Genomic DNA, 17791 nt, shown 5'->3' on the forward strand with positions numbered 1-17791 from the left:
TGGACCATATGTGTAACCATGGCAGTGACTACTCTGTCTCCACCTTCGTTACACTCCACCAATGGCCTGAATTAGTAAGGGCAGGATAGGCTGACCTCTATGCCGGCCCCCTAATTTACTTTGGCGGACTTAGAGGTAAGTTTTCACTGCCCATCACTCCCAGCAAAACCCAGCCAATAACAGTAGTGAAAACTGTCTAATGCCCCCTCACCACAGGAGATAACACCCAATGGCATGGGAAGCATTTTTTATTTATTTTCAAAAAGAAAATCGCGCTTCAGGATTTCCTTTTTGAAAATAAAAAAATACGTTTGATGAATGGCTTTGTCATGTTGACAGACCCATGCGTCAAAATTTATAACGCCTTAACAGGAACCACCATGACGGGTGCCCCTGCCAATTCTTCTGAAATGAACGCCAGCTTGATGGTAATTTCTAAATTTGGTGGGTGGAGTAGTCTTAGCCTGGCAGACATTGAGTCCTCTGTCAGGCCGATGGAGAATACTCATCAATTACAAAAATTATTTAAAACGTTTTTTTATTCAGACTATATACAGTTATGTTTAAAGTTAATATATGTAAGCGAGTAAGCTTACATATATTAAGTAAATTGTGGTGTCATTTCAACCATATGGTGAGCATACATGGAGCACTAAATAATGAATGCTTTCATCCACTATTTATACCGCTTATTGTAAAATAATGAGAACACATAAACTATATGTGTTGGTTAGTTCAAATTTAAACCAGCAATTATTTTATTTTTGGAGGATACCCCATTTCTTCATGAGTGATAGTTACTCCAAAATGCTGTGTATCAATTGTTTACTGAATTTTAATGTTCAATCAAAAATCTAGATTGTAATGCTTTAAAAGAGGTGGGTCCAACACTAGCTCCTGAGGACCGGACCCCGGTCAGGTTTTTAGTATATCCACATGGAATACCTTTACATCAAGAACTATTAATGGGAATAATTTATAAAATTACTGTCTATCCTGAAACCCTGTCATGGATCAAACAATTGTGGGTCAATGCTGTAAACTATTTATCCTGCAGGGCAGGGGGTAAGGTGGACCGGGACCCAAGATCTCCTTTCTTGGAGCTCCTAAGTGCCCCTATTTTTTCACCCTTTCTCGTAATACCACAGCAGTCTGCGCAAGGTGAAACGAGTGAAAAACAAAGCGTGGTGCTGTGACCCAGATGTACATGCTTCTCTGCCCTAGGAGATGGTCTGCCCCAACAACTTTGAAGACTGTGGGGCTGATGGTGGCAGACCTACCCGGGGTCATTTCACAAGGTTAGAGGGTTGAGGTGGCTTAAGGCGTACCAAATCTTCAGAGGGCTTAGGAACTGTGATGAGGCCGGTGAGATCTACAGCAACCAGAAGCACGGAGGGCCTCTGCAGGGTCAAGTAGGGTGCTGACGGAGAGAAGCTAGCCAGAGAGGTTATTTGTTTCACACCAACTATGGCTTGAATGAGGTTGGGGACTGTAGGCCCTGCTTGAGATGGTCACAAATGGGATTTTATCCTGATTGTGACACCTGATGTGTCTCGGAATAGACTGAACAATTCCAGAGATGCGGGCTGCCTGATCATCGCACACAGTGACAGCAGAGATTTCCATTCAGTGAATCATCAGTTTGGGGGTATAAGAAGTGGCAAAACATTTGATGCACAATGGCTGAAAATAGTCATAAGGAGAAGCATTGTGATTCCCTTGATGAGGCAGAAATGAAAAGTGGAAAGAAGGCCTCAATCTAGTCATTACTGCCGGATATGCAAAAATGAAAGCAAGAACCATCACTATTGATTCTACAGTAAGAAGCAATGAATGCTGATTGGGAGGTTTGAGAGCACTTAGGATTTTTAGCAACGGAGAGCGTGATGAATGCACTGTAACACCATTAGTGGTATCTACATATGTAATAAAATACAAGACCTAATTTATGCAATATGTGACTCCTTCAGTGACAATTTTGTTTAAAAAGTTCTGGGGATATGACCAAGTTTTCCCAGAGCAAACTTCTGGGATTAAGGGTGAATAATGGGTCCCTTGATTGAGTACACTGAGAAGAGCATCTCCCAGGGGGAGGTGGGTTCTCACAAGTTGCTTTGTGGCTTTCCTCGTTGCTTTGCTTTTTTCTTCACTTCCTAGTAGAGGAAGGCCACAGGGATTTCTATTGTAGAAAGACTTCCTGTGATGTGTCCATTAATTAGGGGTGTTACCACTAAATGCCTGTAAGAAGCATTGGCATGACTCAATGGGACTGCGTGATCGTGTCAAGGAGGGATTCAATATCTTAGTCATGCATTCACCATTTGTCCTTCAGTCTCAGTTCCATGTCATCAGTTTATAACTCCACTATATTTTAAACTCAGCATAACAAACAAAGATGAATTGTTCAATTTTAGAAGGTTTCCACCAAATTAATGTGTTTTTTATTGTTTTAAATATTTTACGTATTGCACTCTTGATTCTTAGCATGATTGTGGTAATCTCTATTTTAAATTGTTGACCCCTGTTGGTGGTCTTAATCAATAAAACACTTTTTGACTTGACTTATGTCTTCAGATATTTTCTCTTATTTCACTACCTAAACTGCTGGGGATATCATGGGCAACCATATGTTGTTTGTTGCCTGTAGTTGTTCCTTTACCTTATAAACCCATTAACAACTAAAGTATTTCCCATGTTGACCAGGGTAATAAATATATTTTTGGAGGACATATAGCATGTGAAAGATGTGCTGTACCTGAACTAAAGAAGTGAGAATATTTGGATTCTTATGTAATGTTTTGGAGAACTAGCCTCCAGATAGGAGTTTTTTAGATACAAAAGCATTTGTGAAGGAACCAGCATGGCCACAACTGTTCCTTTACAAATATTTATATGAGAAGAAATAACCAAAAATATATCCATGAGATGTGGCCATAACATTGACAGTTCAAAGAATCTTCAATGGATCTCTTTGTAAACACCAAAATAGAATTCCACAGATATGCCATTGCTTGGGCCGTAATCCCAGTAGTGGCAGTCACCAGTTCAAATAGCTTAAATGAATTGATTATTGAACTGATAACTGCCTCAAACCTGTACCCACATTGTATTTAATGAAAAGGGAAGGCAGACTATCAATCTCACCAGCATAACTAACCTCAAAACAAGATGAACTGAAGAGAGCATAGTGATTCATTAGCCCAATATCCACCTGTGATAATGATAGTTTTCTTTAGAACAGACATTTTTTTTCTTTAAAAAGGATAAAATGCTAAATTACATCATTTACATAACGTTTCTTTACTAAATGTCGGCACTACATAGAACTAATCACATTATCAATCTTTTGCCAGAAAAATGTACATTTGTTTTTGCACAATGTATACATAATATAGAAAACAAATCACCTGAATTATTTTTCCAATAAACCAAGGAACAGGCTGGAGTTTCATCTTTTTAATATTTTCATTCAATGCCTCGATGAAGAGATCGTAATCCGGTTTTGGAAGAACCACCCCAGGGAACAAGTCAGATATGATACCCTGTTGAGGAAATAAAAATAATTATGTACCTTAAATAACATTTGAAGAAATTCGCAGAATCTGAGCATATAATTCACTTTCTTGGTTTAAGACCATTTGAACATTGTCCGAGCTAGGAAAGATAGCCGTGAAGTGCTGAGTGCTTGCCCTGTCTTAAAGTAGTCTTGAAAGAATTGTAGAGCTGCACTTCTTCACATAAACAGTGTTAAGTTCTCCTACCTAGCCTAAGACACTATTAAAGCCGACTTAAGCCAGGAAAGAAATCTTGGTATGTCAAGGTCCATCTTTCCTGGCTGAGGACTATCTAAAGCTTGGCTTGAGGAGCAACTGAAAATCTTATGTTAAAATGGACCTATGGGCCAGACGTCCTATTGTACTGGTTACAAAAAACCACCATAATTTCAGCACCAACTTTTTGTGTCAAGTAATTTTTTTTTGCAAAATGACCTACATACTAATAGGTTGGTTTGGAAAATAAGGAATGGGAGGAAGTTGCAGAACAACCAGACTAATTAATATTCATTAGGCAGGCCACCAATTGGGATACCCTCCAGTTGGCTATGTACACAGGGATAGTGGCCTGCAAGGGACAGCCGGTCTACGGTGAAGTAGTGTGGCTCACTGGTTAGAGGCGGCAGACCCGAGAGCAGAGGTCGGCCCGGGACCAGGGTTCGATTCCCGGCGCGGCAGGTTTCTGGACCAGGGTCAGCGGACTCGATAATTCTCTCGCCTCGGTGCCCACTCTGATCAGCGATCACACTCGGCAACTCTGGGCATTAGCTTGCCTCATCTTCACTAACGGCCCCACCAGACCGCCGGGGATGCCTGGTCTCACCCTGGAGATACCCATTAAGGGACCATCTCTCAGGGAAGCCAGGAAGGGTTTTGCAGCGGTCGAAGCGCCTTGGGACCCTACGGGTAAGTAGTGCGCTATATATATGCCAATACATTTACATTTACATTTACCATCCCTGTTGAAGTATTTCAAAATGGATTTCTTAGAGCAGCATGAGTTTCTTAAAGGAAATTGTGCTGCATTAAAAAAAAAGTGTTTCCATTGAAAACATTCCTAGAGAGCAGGCAGTGGTCCTCATTTTTTGCTACTATTCAATATAGAAATAACTTGATATTGGAGGCAGATTATCTCGTGACAAGGAGGAGGAGACACAATACACCTGACACTCACTTTTTCTTCATCATTGCCTCAGGAGGGATTATGTGAGTTCTGGACAGACCTCCCCTTTTGGCTGAGGATAATTGAAGCATGAAGGCACATTCCTTAGCTGATTACCGACATAGCATTAACTACCAGAGGCTGTAGTATGGAAAGTGCCACAAAGAAGTGATGCAAAGTCAGTATTCCCACAAGGGGGCCCCTCTTGAGAGCACCCCAGACATACCCCTGCAGATGGGTGCAGCTACTCACCGCAACTGCCTGCAGGGAGATCTCTGCCCCCTATTTGAAGTGCAGACAGGCAGGGCAGCTCCTCCGTTGGAGCGGAGGAGCATTGCCCCCCTTAATACCACCCCAAACCCCTGAAAAATAAAATGGTAATTTATTACCATTTTATTTTTCTTCCCCGTCCCGGACAGAGCGTCAGGACGGGGGCGGAGCTGCTGCTGAGTGACAGCCGCATGCCACTCAGCAGGGAGGAGGGTGAGCTTGTATGGCGCTGTTTAAAGTGTGCATGTCTTTTTGGGCGGCCGTCTTGACACAGGCGCACTTTAAACAGCTATAACCCACCTGTCTTAAGACAGCTGGGTTAGAGCAAGCCATAGCCTCAACAGTGCTGTGGAGCGCAGAGTGAGGCTACTTCCTCCAATCAGGGTGCTGCTCTCATGCTGCATGAGAGCAGTGCCCTAATTGGTTAAGGGAGTTGCTGTTGATGTTCTGAGGGAGAGAAGAGGACCTGAGGAGGACATTTTGTCACGTTCAGGTAAGTTTAAAGTTTTAATTTTTTTATTTTATTTTGTTTGCACCCACCTGCTTGCCCGCCTGCATGCTCCCCGGAGATGCCAGCCGCCACTGCAGATAGTGGCTGCCTGCACTTTGAAAGATCGATCGGCTACTTTAATCAGCCTGTTTGCATTTCACTAATGTGCTGCCCTAGCTGGAAGTGCAAGTTTGCGGCTACCCTGGGGGCAGAGCATAATCAGTAAGAGGGCCCACAGTCTCTGTTTGCGCTAGGTGTACCTAGTTGAAAGTGTGCGGCAGTGCAAACAGGGATAGTGCATTCTAACTATAATGCAGCCTCAGGTAACCTTATTGATATGGAGACTTATTCTTTTGTGTGCAGTCCTTACTACATGGCGGTGAGTCCACATCTTGAGGACAGGTAACCCTGATTGGCTGTACATATTTTACAGTTTTACTTCCCATCCTAACTAAACGTATGCTGTATGCCTGTTTGCTCACCCAAAACCTCCAGTTCAGCCTTCCTAAGCAGACCCAGTATCAATTAAAGCCACAGCCCAGGAAACTGGACAGGAAGTGCCTGGATAAAACAGAATTATGTTAAACCTCGCTGTTGTACGTTCCAGCCACAGCCCGTGCAGGTAACAGTGGTGGGGCTGTGAGGCCGGGTGGGGGGAGATTTTAACGGACTATGACAAGTCAATATTCGCGGGTGCCACTCACATACCTATCGGATCCTTCTGCTGCTGTGAAACGAAGGGCGACTTCCACGCAAATCGTGCTCAGCTGTGCCCAGACTCCTCGGAGGTCGCGCCGCTGGTGGGAGCTCTTCCGTGGTCGACGGAGTGCCTACCAGCTCCCAGCGTGCGCTTGACCCCATTTCCTTTGGCTGCCTGCACCGGGGGACTGCGAGGACCAGAAGCCTTTGCTTCTTCCACCTGGTGCCTCTTCCCCCGGCGGTAACGCCCTCCACCTGCTGCTGCCTATTTACTGTTCGTGACACCCGCTTCACGGGTGCCACTCACATACCTATCGGATCCTTCTGCTGCTGTGAAACGAAGGGCGACTTCCACGCAAATCGTGCTCAGCTGTGCCCAGACTCCTCGGAGGTCGCGCCGCTGGTGGGAGCTCTTCCGTGGTCGACGGAGTGCCTACCAGCTCCCAGCGTGCGCTTGACCCCATTTCCTTTGGCTGCCTGCACCGGGGGACTGCGAGGACCAGAAGCCTTTGCTTCTTCCACCTGGTGCCTCTTCCCCCGGCGGTAACGCCCCTTAAACCTCCCCTCAAATGAAACCGCATCACACGCAACGCGGGACGCGCGCGAGGAGAAGCGCGGGGCGAAGCCCGGCGAAGCCCGGGCCAAGGGCGGGCCCGTTTCAGCCCGTTCCAGACTGTGAGAGACTGGACTGGGCCACGGTATTTGTGTTTTATTTTTTCATTCCTAGACTTGTTCCGATAATAACTGTGGGGACCTACACCCACATCTTCACTCAACAGTGAGACCTGTCTGTGTTTGCCTGATCACTATTGCATAGCGCCCAACCATGACTAGAGTCACTAGAAGTAAAAAGTCAGACAAAACCACTGACATAACCGGACCCATTGACTTATTTCTGAACAAAGCCAATGCTGTTATCGATAATACCATCCAATTGATAGATCGCCGGGTGTCACATGAACTGGAGATTGCTAGGAAAAGATCGTCATTGGGCCCCTTGGCTCTAGCACAAACTCCAAGTTGCAAGGGTCCAATCACGCCCTTGTTGAATCAAGCAAGTGCACTAGTTCACACAGTTCCAAATACTGTGGACCTGTCAGCAACACAATTGTCATTAGGATCTGACTCTGTGGAGGACTTGGAAAAAACCCCGGATTTGCAACTCCTAGCCAATCAAGACATGGCATTAGAATCTAACTCCACGGGCGAAAGGGAGGGGGCCATACCTAAGAGGTCATGTAAGGGGTTGATTTTACAGGAGAACACACCGGCTCCACCTAATCGTGCAAACCCTTGCAACCTGATTAGGGATAGTAACAATATTGTAGTACTGCAAACCCCCCCACCCACACACAGAGTTGTCCCTGACATGCCCCCACAGCTCACTGAGTCAAGGGGGAACTCAGACGCACTAGGCGCTGCAGGTGGTATACACAAACCAGGCACCACATGTGTATCACTACACGATTTTCTTACAAATAGCATGGGGGAATTGTTAAAATATCATCTGAAACCTCTGGAAAAAAGTATAAGGATAATCGAAAAACAACTTGCAAAATTAAATACCCCTGCATTTACTCAGAAGTCACTGGGCACTCTAGATACGGGGGAGGGGAAATCCAAAGAGCCAAGTAAACCGGCCAAACCGGCTCAACCGCTTACCTTACCAGCGGCGTGCCCAAAGCCGGCCAAACCGGCCCAACCGCTTACCATACCAGCGGCGTGCCCAAAGCCCCGTGTTCAAGATAAAGTAGCAAACACCCAGACCAATAAAGGTGTCAAATCAAACTCACAAAATACCCCTAAACCCCTAATTGTAGAAGGAAAGGGCCAATCCGATAACACTAGCGACAATGCGCAACCCACCCCAGCCCTTGTGGCGTTAAATACTCAGTTAGCTAATCTAAAGGAGACTGCACATACATCACAAAAAAACCAGCCACCCCAATCTCAGGGAAAACAGAGGACGGGCACTAGATTCAGGAGGCCGTTCCACCTGCCACCTGAGGCTACCCCGTACACTGTCGTCCTAACAGGGGTGTCAGAACTGCCAGACGGCTCGGATGAGCCCCCGTGGTCACTGAGGAACAAAGTTCTGCAATGGTTAAGCCAAAACAGACCCATACAGCCATCACATCTTAGCAGAATAAACTCAGTAAGAAGAGTGTATTGGATTGGGGACACGAAAAAAAGCCTACAGGGTGACTGTGTTATAGTCAATTGTGACGATCCTGCCATGGTTGACTATATCTCTTCCTGGCCAGCGCTCGAAAAAAGGGGGGGGTGGACGTACACCGTCTTTCCTTCTTCTATCCACCTTTAAATACTCCCAATTATGGTGATATAGCTGGTTGGGACGAAGACCAAGATTGGCCATGGACGCAGGTGGGGTACACCAATAGAAGTAGAAACAGGAATAGCAATAATCACTGGAATAGAGGCTGGGATTCTCGCCCCTGGTATTATAGTAGAGGAAACCCAAATCATGATTATTGGAGGGGGGCTCCTACAAGGAACAGATACGACTGTTTAGATATGGTCGATTGACCAATAAAGGTCACTACAGGGGTACCAGTAATCTTAGCCCCCCAATTTAAGATCCATGATGTCCCTTCCCAGGTAGAAAGCACTAATCCCGTGATGACAGAGACCATATCAGATCATGACACGGGTGGTGTAATATTGTCAGGCCAGCATCTAATAGATAAACCTAGTAAGCCACGGAAGGAGAACGGTCCTGAGTCCACAACCGAAACCACCTCTATGCTTCCACATCTGAGCACAGTAGACAAGTTTAAGTTTAAGAGTCAAATCCACAATGAGGTTGGAGCCCTGCCCGTGGGCATTGCCCCACAAACTAGCCAGGAAGAACCGAGTCCAACAAATGAGGGGAAATGTTTATTAAAAATAACATCATGGAATATTGCTGGGCTGGCAAAAAAAATGCGGGACCAGTTATTTCTAACGTTCATGGAAAGGCAGGATATAATCTGCCTACAGGAGTGCTGGGACCCAGTTGAGACCCACATCGAGGGTTTTAGCACTTTCTATGTTCCCTCGATTCAGGGCAACCGAGGCAGAGGCTCTGGGGGGCTGTGTATTTTTCACTTCAAACCTCTGTAATATAGAACAGAGTATGTATGAGGCAAGCGGATCAAAAGCAGGCGTAGGGAGCTTACTACAAGGCCTGTTTATTAAATCGAACGGGCGCTCCTTTTTCCTGATCAACCTCTATAACAACGCGCCAAAAGTTGAGGTTAAAACCCTAATAGCGGAGTTGGACTCACTGTTAAAGAAAGGTGGGCAGGCGGCAGACTGCTTACTTATAGCAGGGGATTTTAATTGCCACTTATGCCCCTATAGTCAAACTAAAAACTGTGGCATCTTTGACCTAAAAGGGGATCCAACTACGCACTTTGAACACTCCATAGGGGGCAACCTGTTAAATCAATTCATGCACGAGTGGGATTTTGCTTTTGCAAATGAACTCTGTCAGCCACCTGTAGCGTTCCATACAACTTTTTTTGGCCATGGGGCAGGCACTGTAATTGACTTTATTTTAGTCTCTAACAGGAATCAAGGTTGGGTGGGGGGTTTTGATACGGAGGATCTAGCAATAAGCGATCATTTCCCTATCAGCACCTCCCTTAGTCTAGGGAAATCGGGGACCCAAAAAACTAGTACTATGAATATACTTCATGGTCATTCAGTCGCGCTGGCCAGAAAAAATGGCTACGCCATTAAATGGGCAAAAATTGAACCTACAAACTTTCTAAAAGATCTGGTACGGAAAGAATCTAGTCAATTTGCCATCTGCTTAGAACCAAGCATCAACCCCGAGCTAATAATACAGGCGTATGAAGGGATCAAAGCTACAATAAACTCCAAGTTAACTAAAAAATTAAAGTTAGGGGATGACACAAGATCACATGGCTGGTTCAACCGAGCCTGTACTAAGGCACACAAAGCCCTCTTACAGGCCTTAAAGATCGTCCCTAGGGATAGCGGCCTGGTTAAGGAAGCGAGACAGGCTTATAAGCAGACCCTTCGACTTAGACAGAAATAACTCAAAAACGCAGCCTGGGAAGCCCTGATAAAGGCAAGCGCTCTAAGGGACAACACGTCGTTCTGGAAAGAAATTAATGCCCCCTTCTTTCTGGACAGGAAGGCAGACACCATGGAAATAGGCATACCTGAAGATGTCTGGGTTAATTACTTTACCTCCCTCTACAAGAAAGATTCACTTGCTCCGATCTCACAAGATGAGATGGATGCGGGGCGAGGGGTTCTTCCACCTCTTCAGGAAAACTTCCCACTAAAAGTAATGTTTTCCCCTGTAGACGTGGAACAAGCTATCTGCCAGAGCGCTAGTTTAAAGGCCCCTGGACCTGATGGAGTTCCTATTGATTTGTTTAAAGGGAACGTAGATCTTTGGGCCCCCTTACTAGCAAATGTACTGAATGCTTACACTAAACTAGGTTTTCCCAACACATGGAATGAAGCAATAGTTATCCCAATATTTAAAAAAGGGGACAGACAAGACCCAAAATGTTACCGCCCCATCTCCCTGCTAGATAATCTTATGAAAATAGCAGGCAGGGTGTTGTTAACCAAATTACAAACCTGGTCTAAGAGCAATGGGATACTTTCAAAATTCCAATATGGTTTTAAGTCTGGTTTGGGAACCATAGAGCAGGGTCTAAACCTGTCCCTCATAATGAATAAATATATTGGAACAAAAAAAGGGAATCTGTTTTTAACATTCGTTGATTTAACTTCGGCGTTTGATTGTTTGGATCATGGTATGCTGTGGAAAACCCTGAACACAATGGGGATAGATAAAAATATCTTAAGTTTCATCCAGGAGTTGTATAGAGATGCTGGCGCCACGGTGAGATTTGGCAAAAATGGCGAGCAAACTAGAAAATTTCCCATAGCAAAGGGTGTTCGCCAGGGCTGCATACTTGCGCCATTTCTATTCAACCTGTACATCAACGAGGTAGCAGCTTCTTTGTCTGATCTGGAGGTGGACTACCCCAAGATAAATGGTCTCGCAGTCCCACTATTGTTATACGCCGATGATGCGGTGATCATGGCCCGCACACAGCGGGGACTTCAAAAGGCATTAATGGGCTTTGCATCCTTTATGAGCTCTAGAGGCCTAAAAATAAACGTGGGGAAAACTTTCACGATGTCATGTACCACCAGTAAAAAAGTTCCTGAGTGCAAAACCTTTGTTAATGGTTCAAAGATAGCTATGTCCAAAACGTTTTCTTACCTAGGCATTATTTTTAACAATAGGGGGACATGGTCCGCAGCAATCACCTCCCGGAACCTGGCCTTTGCCCGCTCAATAGGGGCGGTCAAGCAATTTGCTAAAAAACTCGGCGGGAAACCGGTAGACACACTACTTAAGATCTATGCAGCAAAATGCGTGTCTACAGCTGTGTACGGGGCGGGGATATGGGGACTTGCAGATAGCTCCCAAATCCAAAGGGTGGAAAACGCTTTCCTGAGATATCTTTTAGGAGTCCCGCGTTCCACATCTACTACCATATGCCACAATGAACTTGACAGATCCCACATTACTGATCTGATAAAGATAGCGCCAGTCATGCTGTGGTACAAGATTTGGACATGCGAGGACACGACCTTCAATAGGGAAGTAATTTATGATTGCCTGCAGCAAGCCAAGGGCTCTAATCAGCCATGGTTGGCCTATGTAAAAAAATTCCTGATTTCCATCGGCCAACCAGAATTTTTCTCAAACCCAACCTCATGTGCCCAAATGTCAAAAAAAGCATTAAAAGAGACATGTCTTGGTTTACTGGAGGAGAGGAGATATTATCTAGATGGGAATAAGTCTACCATCGTAGCCCATCGACAGATCCTCCATGATCATGGCCTTCATCCATATCTGGCGCCAAATTTTTCATGTTACCATAGAATGCTCTTAGCACGATTGAGGACTGATTCCTTTTTTAGGCTAATAACGTTCCCTGCTCCAAATGACTGGTCTGGGAATCTGATAAAATGCCCGTGTGATGGAGTAGCCACTCAGTCTAATATACACTGTATTCTTTTCTGTCAGTACTATCAGTGGGGAAGGAAAAAACACCTGCTACCACTATTAAAGCTGTGGGGCCTGAGAAGCTGTAAAACTGCTCTCCATAGATTGTATTTGCTCCAAGATGAGCTTACTATTGTAGTGGTGATAAAATTCCTGTCGTTCATTATAAAATGTAGAGGAACCATGAGAAGTGACTAGAAGGCTGAGGGTTTGTTTGAGTATTATTCTGTGCCTAATAAACACCATATAATACATAAATATGCTATATTTACCTCAACCGTTCCATTAACCCAATGAACTTATTTTTCCTACCAAATGTATTTTATAAAAAGTTTTTATGGCCTGCATGATTAGATTAATTGATTGATAAATGTAACAAAGTGTATTTGTTGCAGTGATTTTGTTTTAATACCAAGTTTTTAATGCTGTGTTGAAATGTACTTTGTATTGTTCGCTTTTATGGTGTTTTGACAAATACCGAATAAAGTTATTTTTGAATTTGAATTTGAATTATCTATTCATATTTCCCTCGTCATCGTCCGTCGAAATCCCCCCCTTCCAACCCGACCCCACCGCTCTTACCTGCATGGGCCACATCTGGTATGTTGCTAGATATGTTCAAAGAAACTTAAAGTCGATACGCCCAATCTAAAAGAAAAAAAATATCCACACCCAGGACACCAGACGTTCACAGTAATTGGAGCTTCTGGGCCATTATCTACAGTAACAAGAGTCTAAAAGTCACAGACTGTGACATTCCACAAACATAGAAGTAGGACTACATATTTGCATCAACCACGGAGCACAGATTGATTTAGAATGACTTAACCTACAATGCCCCCCAATATAGAAAACATAGACAATGATACACCACAGCTTTTTAAAGCAACTTACATCTTTACTAACATCACCAGACTTGAGACCAGAAAATGCAAGCAGGAGGTATGAAGATGAAAGGCTTTCCACAGCTATGGATGTGGAACTCTGTCCAAAACCTAGATCTGGAAAATACCCTTCCTCCTTCCTCTCTAGAAGGAACTGAAGACCCACCATGGCAAACTGTACTTTGTTCTTGTGCAACAACCTCAGTTCCAGACATCCCCCAAAGTAGTTTCTCCAACTCTTCTCCATGTCTTCACGTGTAACCAGCCAAGTGCCCCTTACCCAAGCTACATCGCAGCGTTCTCATCTTAAAAGGTGGACACTGGCAGTAAATGTGCGCAGGCCGTTAACCGTGTGATGACCGTGGGAGAGACACAGGTAGTGAGACCCACTCCCAAAAATGCCTAAAACCAGGTCATCCAAAAAGCAAAAACTCTTGGTATATTAAATGGGTGGAAACCATTTTTCAACAGGTTGGGATTTTTCTTGTCCTGCGTTTTCACTTTATTACTGTTTGTGTGCTCCATAAATACTTTAAACATTGCCTCTAAATTAAGCCAGACCGTCTGTGTATCAGGCGACCAGAAGGTTAGGCATAGGTTATTTAGTGGTTTGTGTGGTTCACTATAACAAGGATTGTGGCTGGTGCTTGCGAAAGGTTAACACCTCCCTCATCCAATAAACCATTTTCTTGTAACATGTTTGTAGGCCCTGCCTGAGAGAGGCAGTCCAAGCCTGTTCAATTCTCATATATGGACACACTAAACCACTTCACTTCTCCATTGGAGAGTGAAAGCCACGAAAAAGGCAAACCATACAGAACTCGGTTTGCAGAATGCAGGTTCTGCATGTTATGCCTCATTTGTATGTTAAAAACTCATATGAGAAGGTTTTTACCACATGCGGTATATACCCCACTCGATTCCACACAACTTGGCATGAGGACCTTAATGTTTAATTCGGAAACAGTCTCCTTTCAAAACTAAAGTCTCTGTTGAACTGCGACCAGTTAACAACCTGCATGCAAAAATTATGTTTTTTTTAAAAACACACTTTGAAGAGTATGCTGTGCAAAAAGTATGCTAGTGATAAATAGCACTGACAAAGCTGCACACTTCTGGATATTTGTCTGCAAAGTAGAACGTTAGCGCCACCTGGCACATGTCATGTAATCTTGCCCCAGAACCAAGGCTTGGGTCAAGGGTACACGCGGGTAGATGGCGTCTACCCACTCTTTTCACAGGGTGAACGCTGTCTCCTCCCCTAACAAGAATTTGGGCCCCACAGAATGATGCTGACTTGTCCCGGTGTAATTTTCAGACACCGGGATACATTCAGCAGCACATGCACGTTGTCTGCTTTCATTCCGAGCAGCAATGTGCAGGCGAGTGAGCTGCGCTTTTACAAAGGCCGACATTTACATTTCGGTTGAGCAAAAAACATAGGTAGCAAATAACGGACCATCAGGCCTCCTATCGATAAATATTCTGGCTGGGAGATATTTGGAATCTCACACCTAGCTGCAAATGCAATGGAGGGGAAACAAAGGCTCACAACTTGCAGGGGCGACTCAAGGTTCATGGCAGCCCTGGGCTGGGAGCGTAGGTAGGGGCCCTGGAAGAGGGCGTCGGGCGGGGCGGAGCCCCACAGACTGGATGGTCAGGGTGATTGGAAGTGAAACAGAGCCGGAGGCTGCCAAATCCCTGCCAGGAACCACCACTCAAATATGTATCCATCCTCAGAGGAATATTATATTAAGGTTATATATTGGCGTGGTGGCCCCGGGGTTTGGTGGCCCTGTGCAGGTGCACAGCTTGCACATGCCTAAGGCTGCCCCTGCAACTTGTGATTACTTCCCAGGACCTTCCGAGCTGCATGCTTTTCAATGTGTTCAGTTCCTTTATATATGACATAATCATGCATTGTTAAAATGTCAGATGTGTTGGGCTGTCCCAGTATTTACACAAAACTATTTAAATACTACTATTTCTTTTTATAGCGTTACTCATCCCAATTCAGGGTGTCGGAGCACTTTACATCACACGTACACATTATACATTGACAATAAATCATATGTGTGTAAATCAATGTATAGGATGGTACATAAAACAGTGAGGGTTACAAAGTGTAGAAGTCACTTGTCCTTCTTAGCTCACAGCGTTATATTAAAAGTATTACATTTTATGAATTGCAACTAACAAAAGGATCTCTGTGTTAAAAGCAGTAACCCACTTAACCAGCTACATAAAATAAAAAATCTGTCATCTGCGTGTCACATGACGTGCTTTGCAGGAGACATATTAACTCTCTATGCTACTTTGATTCAAAACTGGAACTAAAAGAAACACAGATCTCTCCAGCAGGTGAATTAATCTCCAGAGTTATTTTACCATTATTATTATTCCCTGAGATTTCACGGGCACACAAATATCTATGAAGCAGGTGCCTTAACCCCATACAAATATTCTAAAATGCAGACTTTGCAACCAATTAAATAGAACAGATTTACTGCGAAGTTTCTCTTTGTTGCCAATTTCTTAGTGGCAGAGGTTTAAAAAACAAATGTTTAAATTGAGGCCCAGATTTTGCGTTGGGATTGTGTCACTTTTTGGTATAACTCCGAAGCAAAATCTCATTTGTTAACTATTGTAATGCTCTCAAATATACTCATGATAGACCTTCTAAACATATGTCTGAGGTCTTAAGATCTGATGTGACTTCTTGTGATGTCACTTAATGTGAAGTCATGTGCTTTGGTGCCACTTCTTGTGATGGCACAAGTGATGTCACGCTCAGTGATGTCACATGCTATGATGTCACGTGCCATGATGTCACTTGCATACTGCTTTACTTGGTTAGTCCCCCCCACTTCTTTTTTTAGGACTTGCGCCCTTCCCAGAACCTCTGTTTTTCAGATGGTTCAGATGGCGTCAGAAACTTAAGAGTGAGTTCCATTCTTTGGTCAACATTTCCTCTTTAAATATCTTCTCAGTATCTATACTCACTGCACATAAAAAGAGGAATATGGGAAACAGAGTGCTCTGCACTACATTTACCATGATGCACTTGGGGAGGACCATGGCAGACCTGCCGATCAGTGTGTGACCCCTCTTCTGACTCACCTGAAATAGAGGAACATCCTGTGCTAAGAACTTTGCCAAGTTCACATCAAGCAGGGCTCGAAGCAGCAGCACACTTTCATTCTGTTCGGGATACTTCAGTTTCAAGTTTCCAGCAGCAGTCAGCACTGACTTCACTGCCCTCATGCCATAATCATAGTGGTGCTGAGATGACAGCTGCTCAGAGCACAAGCGGTAAGTAGCAACAATCTTCTGGGCAAGACTGAAAGAATAAATATAGCACATCAGACATACACATGCAACATCTAAATTGTTTGTCAAGTTATCTCAGCAGAAGTTAAACAAAAAGACGTGGTAGCAGCTCAACCTTTGTTCACAAGTAGGTCCTTTTTCTAAGGCACACTATTAAGATTTTATGAGACTTTTTGTAATGCATTTGTCTTGCACTTTATTTTGATGCAAGAATCAGATCTTTAAGAAAAATAATTTAAAAACATCCAGGTGCCTGCAGCTGACAAATAACATGTTTGAGTATAATAAAGTAAACACTAAAGTTTTGGATTCAACCTCCACTCCTGTGAATGCAGGAACTCGAGAAACGGAATATAAATTCAATAGCATATAAAATGACTGAGAATGTAGGGTCCTTTGCGGAGGTCGGCACAGTATGGGATGCCATGAAACCAACATTACGAGGAGTCAACATAGCCTGGTGCGCGGCAGCTCGGAGGAAACGCAGGGCGGACTTGGTGCGTGCCGAGGCTAAGATTGCAGCATTAGAGGCCCAGGGAAGTACGAAGGGTGGGGTTCAAGCAGCGGGGCATCTCCTTTTGGCACAGCAGTCATATGCGTCCATGTTGAAGGATAAAACGAGACAGATATGGCTTGCGACGCGCAGTAGGATTTACCAGTGGGGGGATAATTCGGGAACGATACTGCACCGGCTGTGTCAGGGCACGTTCCAGGCTCAGACCTTACCAGGGGATCCTGGATGGTGAGGGGTCCAAGGTCACGGACCCTAAAGAATTGGCGGAAGGCTTTGCCATTTATTTTCACAGGTTTATTTGCCCCGAATGAATGTCTCCCCGTGGATGTAGTGGACAAATTCCTAGCTGACCTGCCGCCACGCACAGTTTCCGACAAAGTGCGGGAGCGACTGGAGCTCCCGCTGACAGAGGAGGAACTGGGTACAGCACTGGGCGTACTTAACACGGGCAAGGCCCCCGGACCCAATGGGTTCCCCAGCGAATTCTATAGGAAGTGCCACTTACAGCTTGGTGCCCATTATAGAGCGGCTGTAGAGGAGGCTAGGGAGCATGGCAGTCTCCCCCCTGACTGGAGACATGCAGAGGTGGTTGTATTTCACAAGCCGGGCCAACCCCCAGAGCAACACACATCGTACCGTCCAATTTCCTTGCTAAATGTAGAGGCCAAGATCTTGGCCAAAGCACTGGCCAATCGGCTACTACCCTTTATAGCGGACCTTATCCACCCAGACCAGGCCGGCTTTATGCCCCAGAGGGCGACCAGGCATAACATTCGGAGGGCGCATGTGGCCATGGCGGCATTCCAGAGTACAGGGGT

At 44.7% G+C, this 17791-nt stretch overlaps 1 protein-coding gene across 1 annotated transcript in view; it reads right to left on the bottom strand.

Moving 5' to 3' along the window:
* Nucleotides 1-17791, bottom strand: part of DNAH3 (dynein axonemal heavy chain 3) — a 614138-nt gene that overhangs the window by 221515 nt on the left and 374832 nt on the right. The window contains exons 33-34 of the mRNA XM_086940811.1: nucleotides 16250-16469; nucleotides 3408-3542 (exon numbers count right to left, since the gene is read on the bottom strand). Coding sequence (XP_086796937.1) covers nucleotides 3408-3542; nucleotides 16250-16469 — 355 coding nt within the window. The remainder of the gene's footprint in view (nucleotides 1-3407; nucleotides 3543-16249; nucleotides 16470-17791) is intronic.

The sequence above is a fragment of the Lissotriton vulgaris genome, chromosome 10 (genome assembly GCF_964263255.1).
Source record: "Lissotriton vulgaris chromosome 10, aLisVul1.2, whole genome shotgun sequence".
In the NCBI taxonomy this organism is placed as follows: Eukaryota; Metazoa; Chordata; class Amphibia; order Caudata; family Salamandridae; genus Lissotriton; species Lissotriton vulgaris.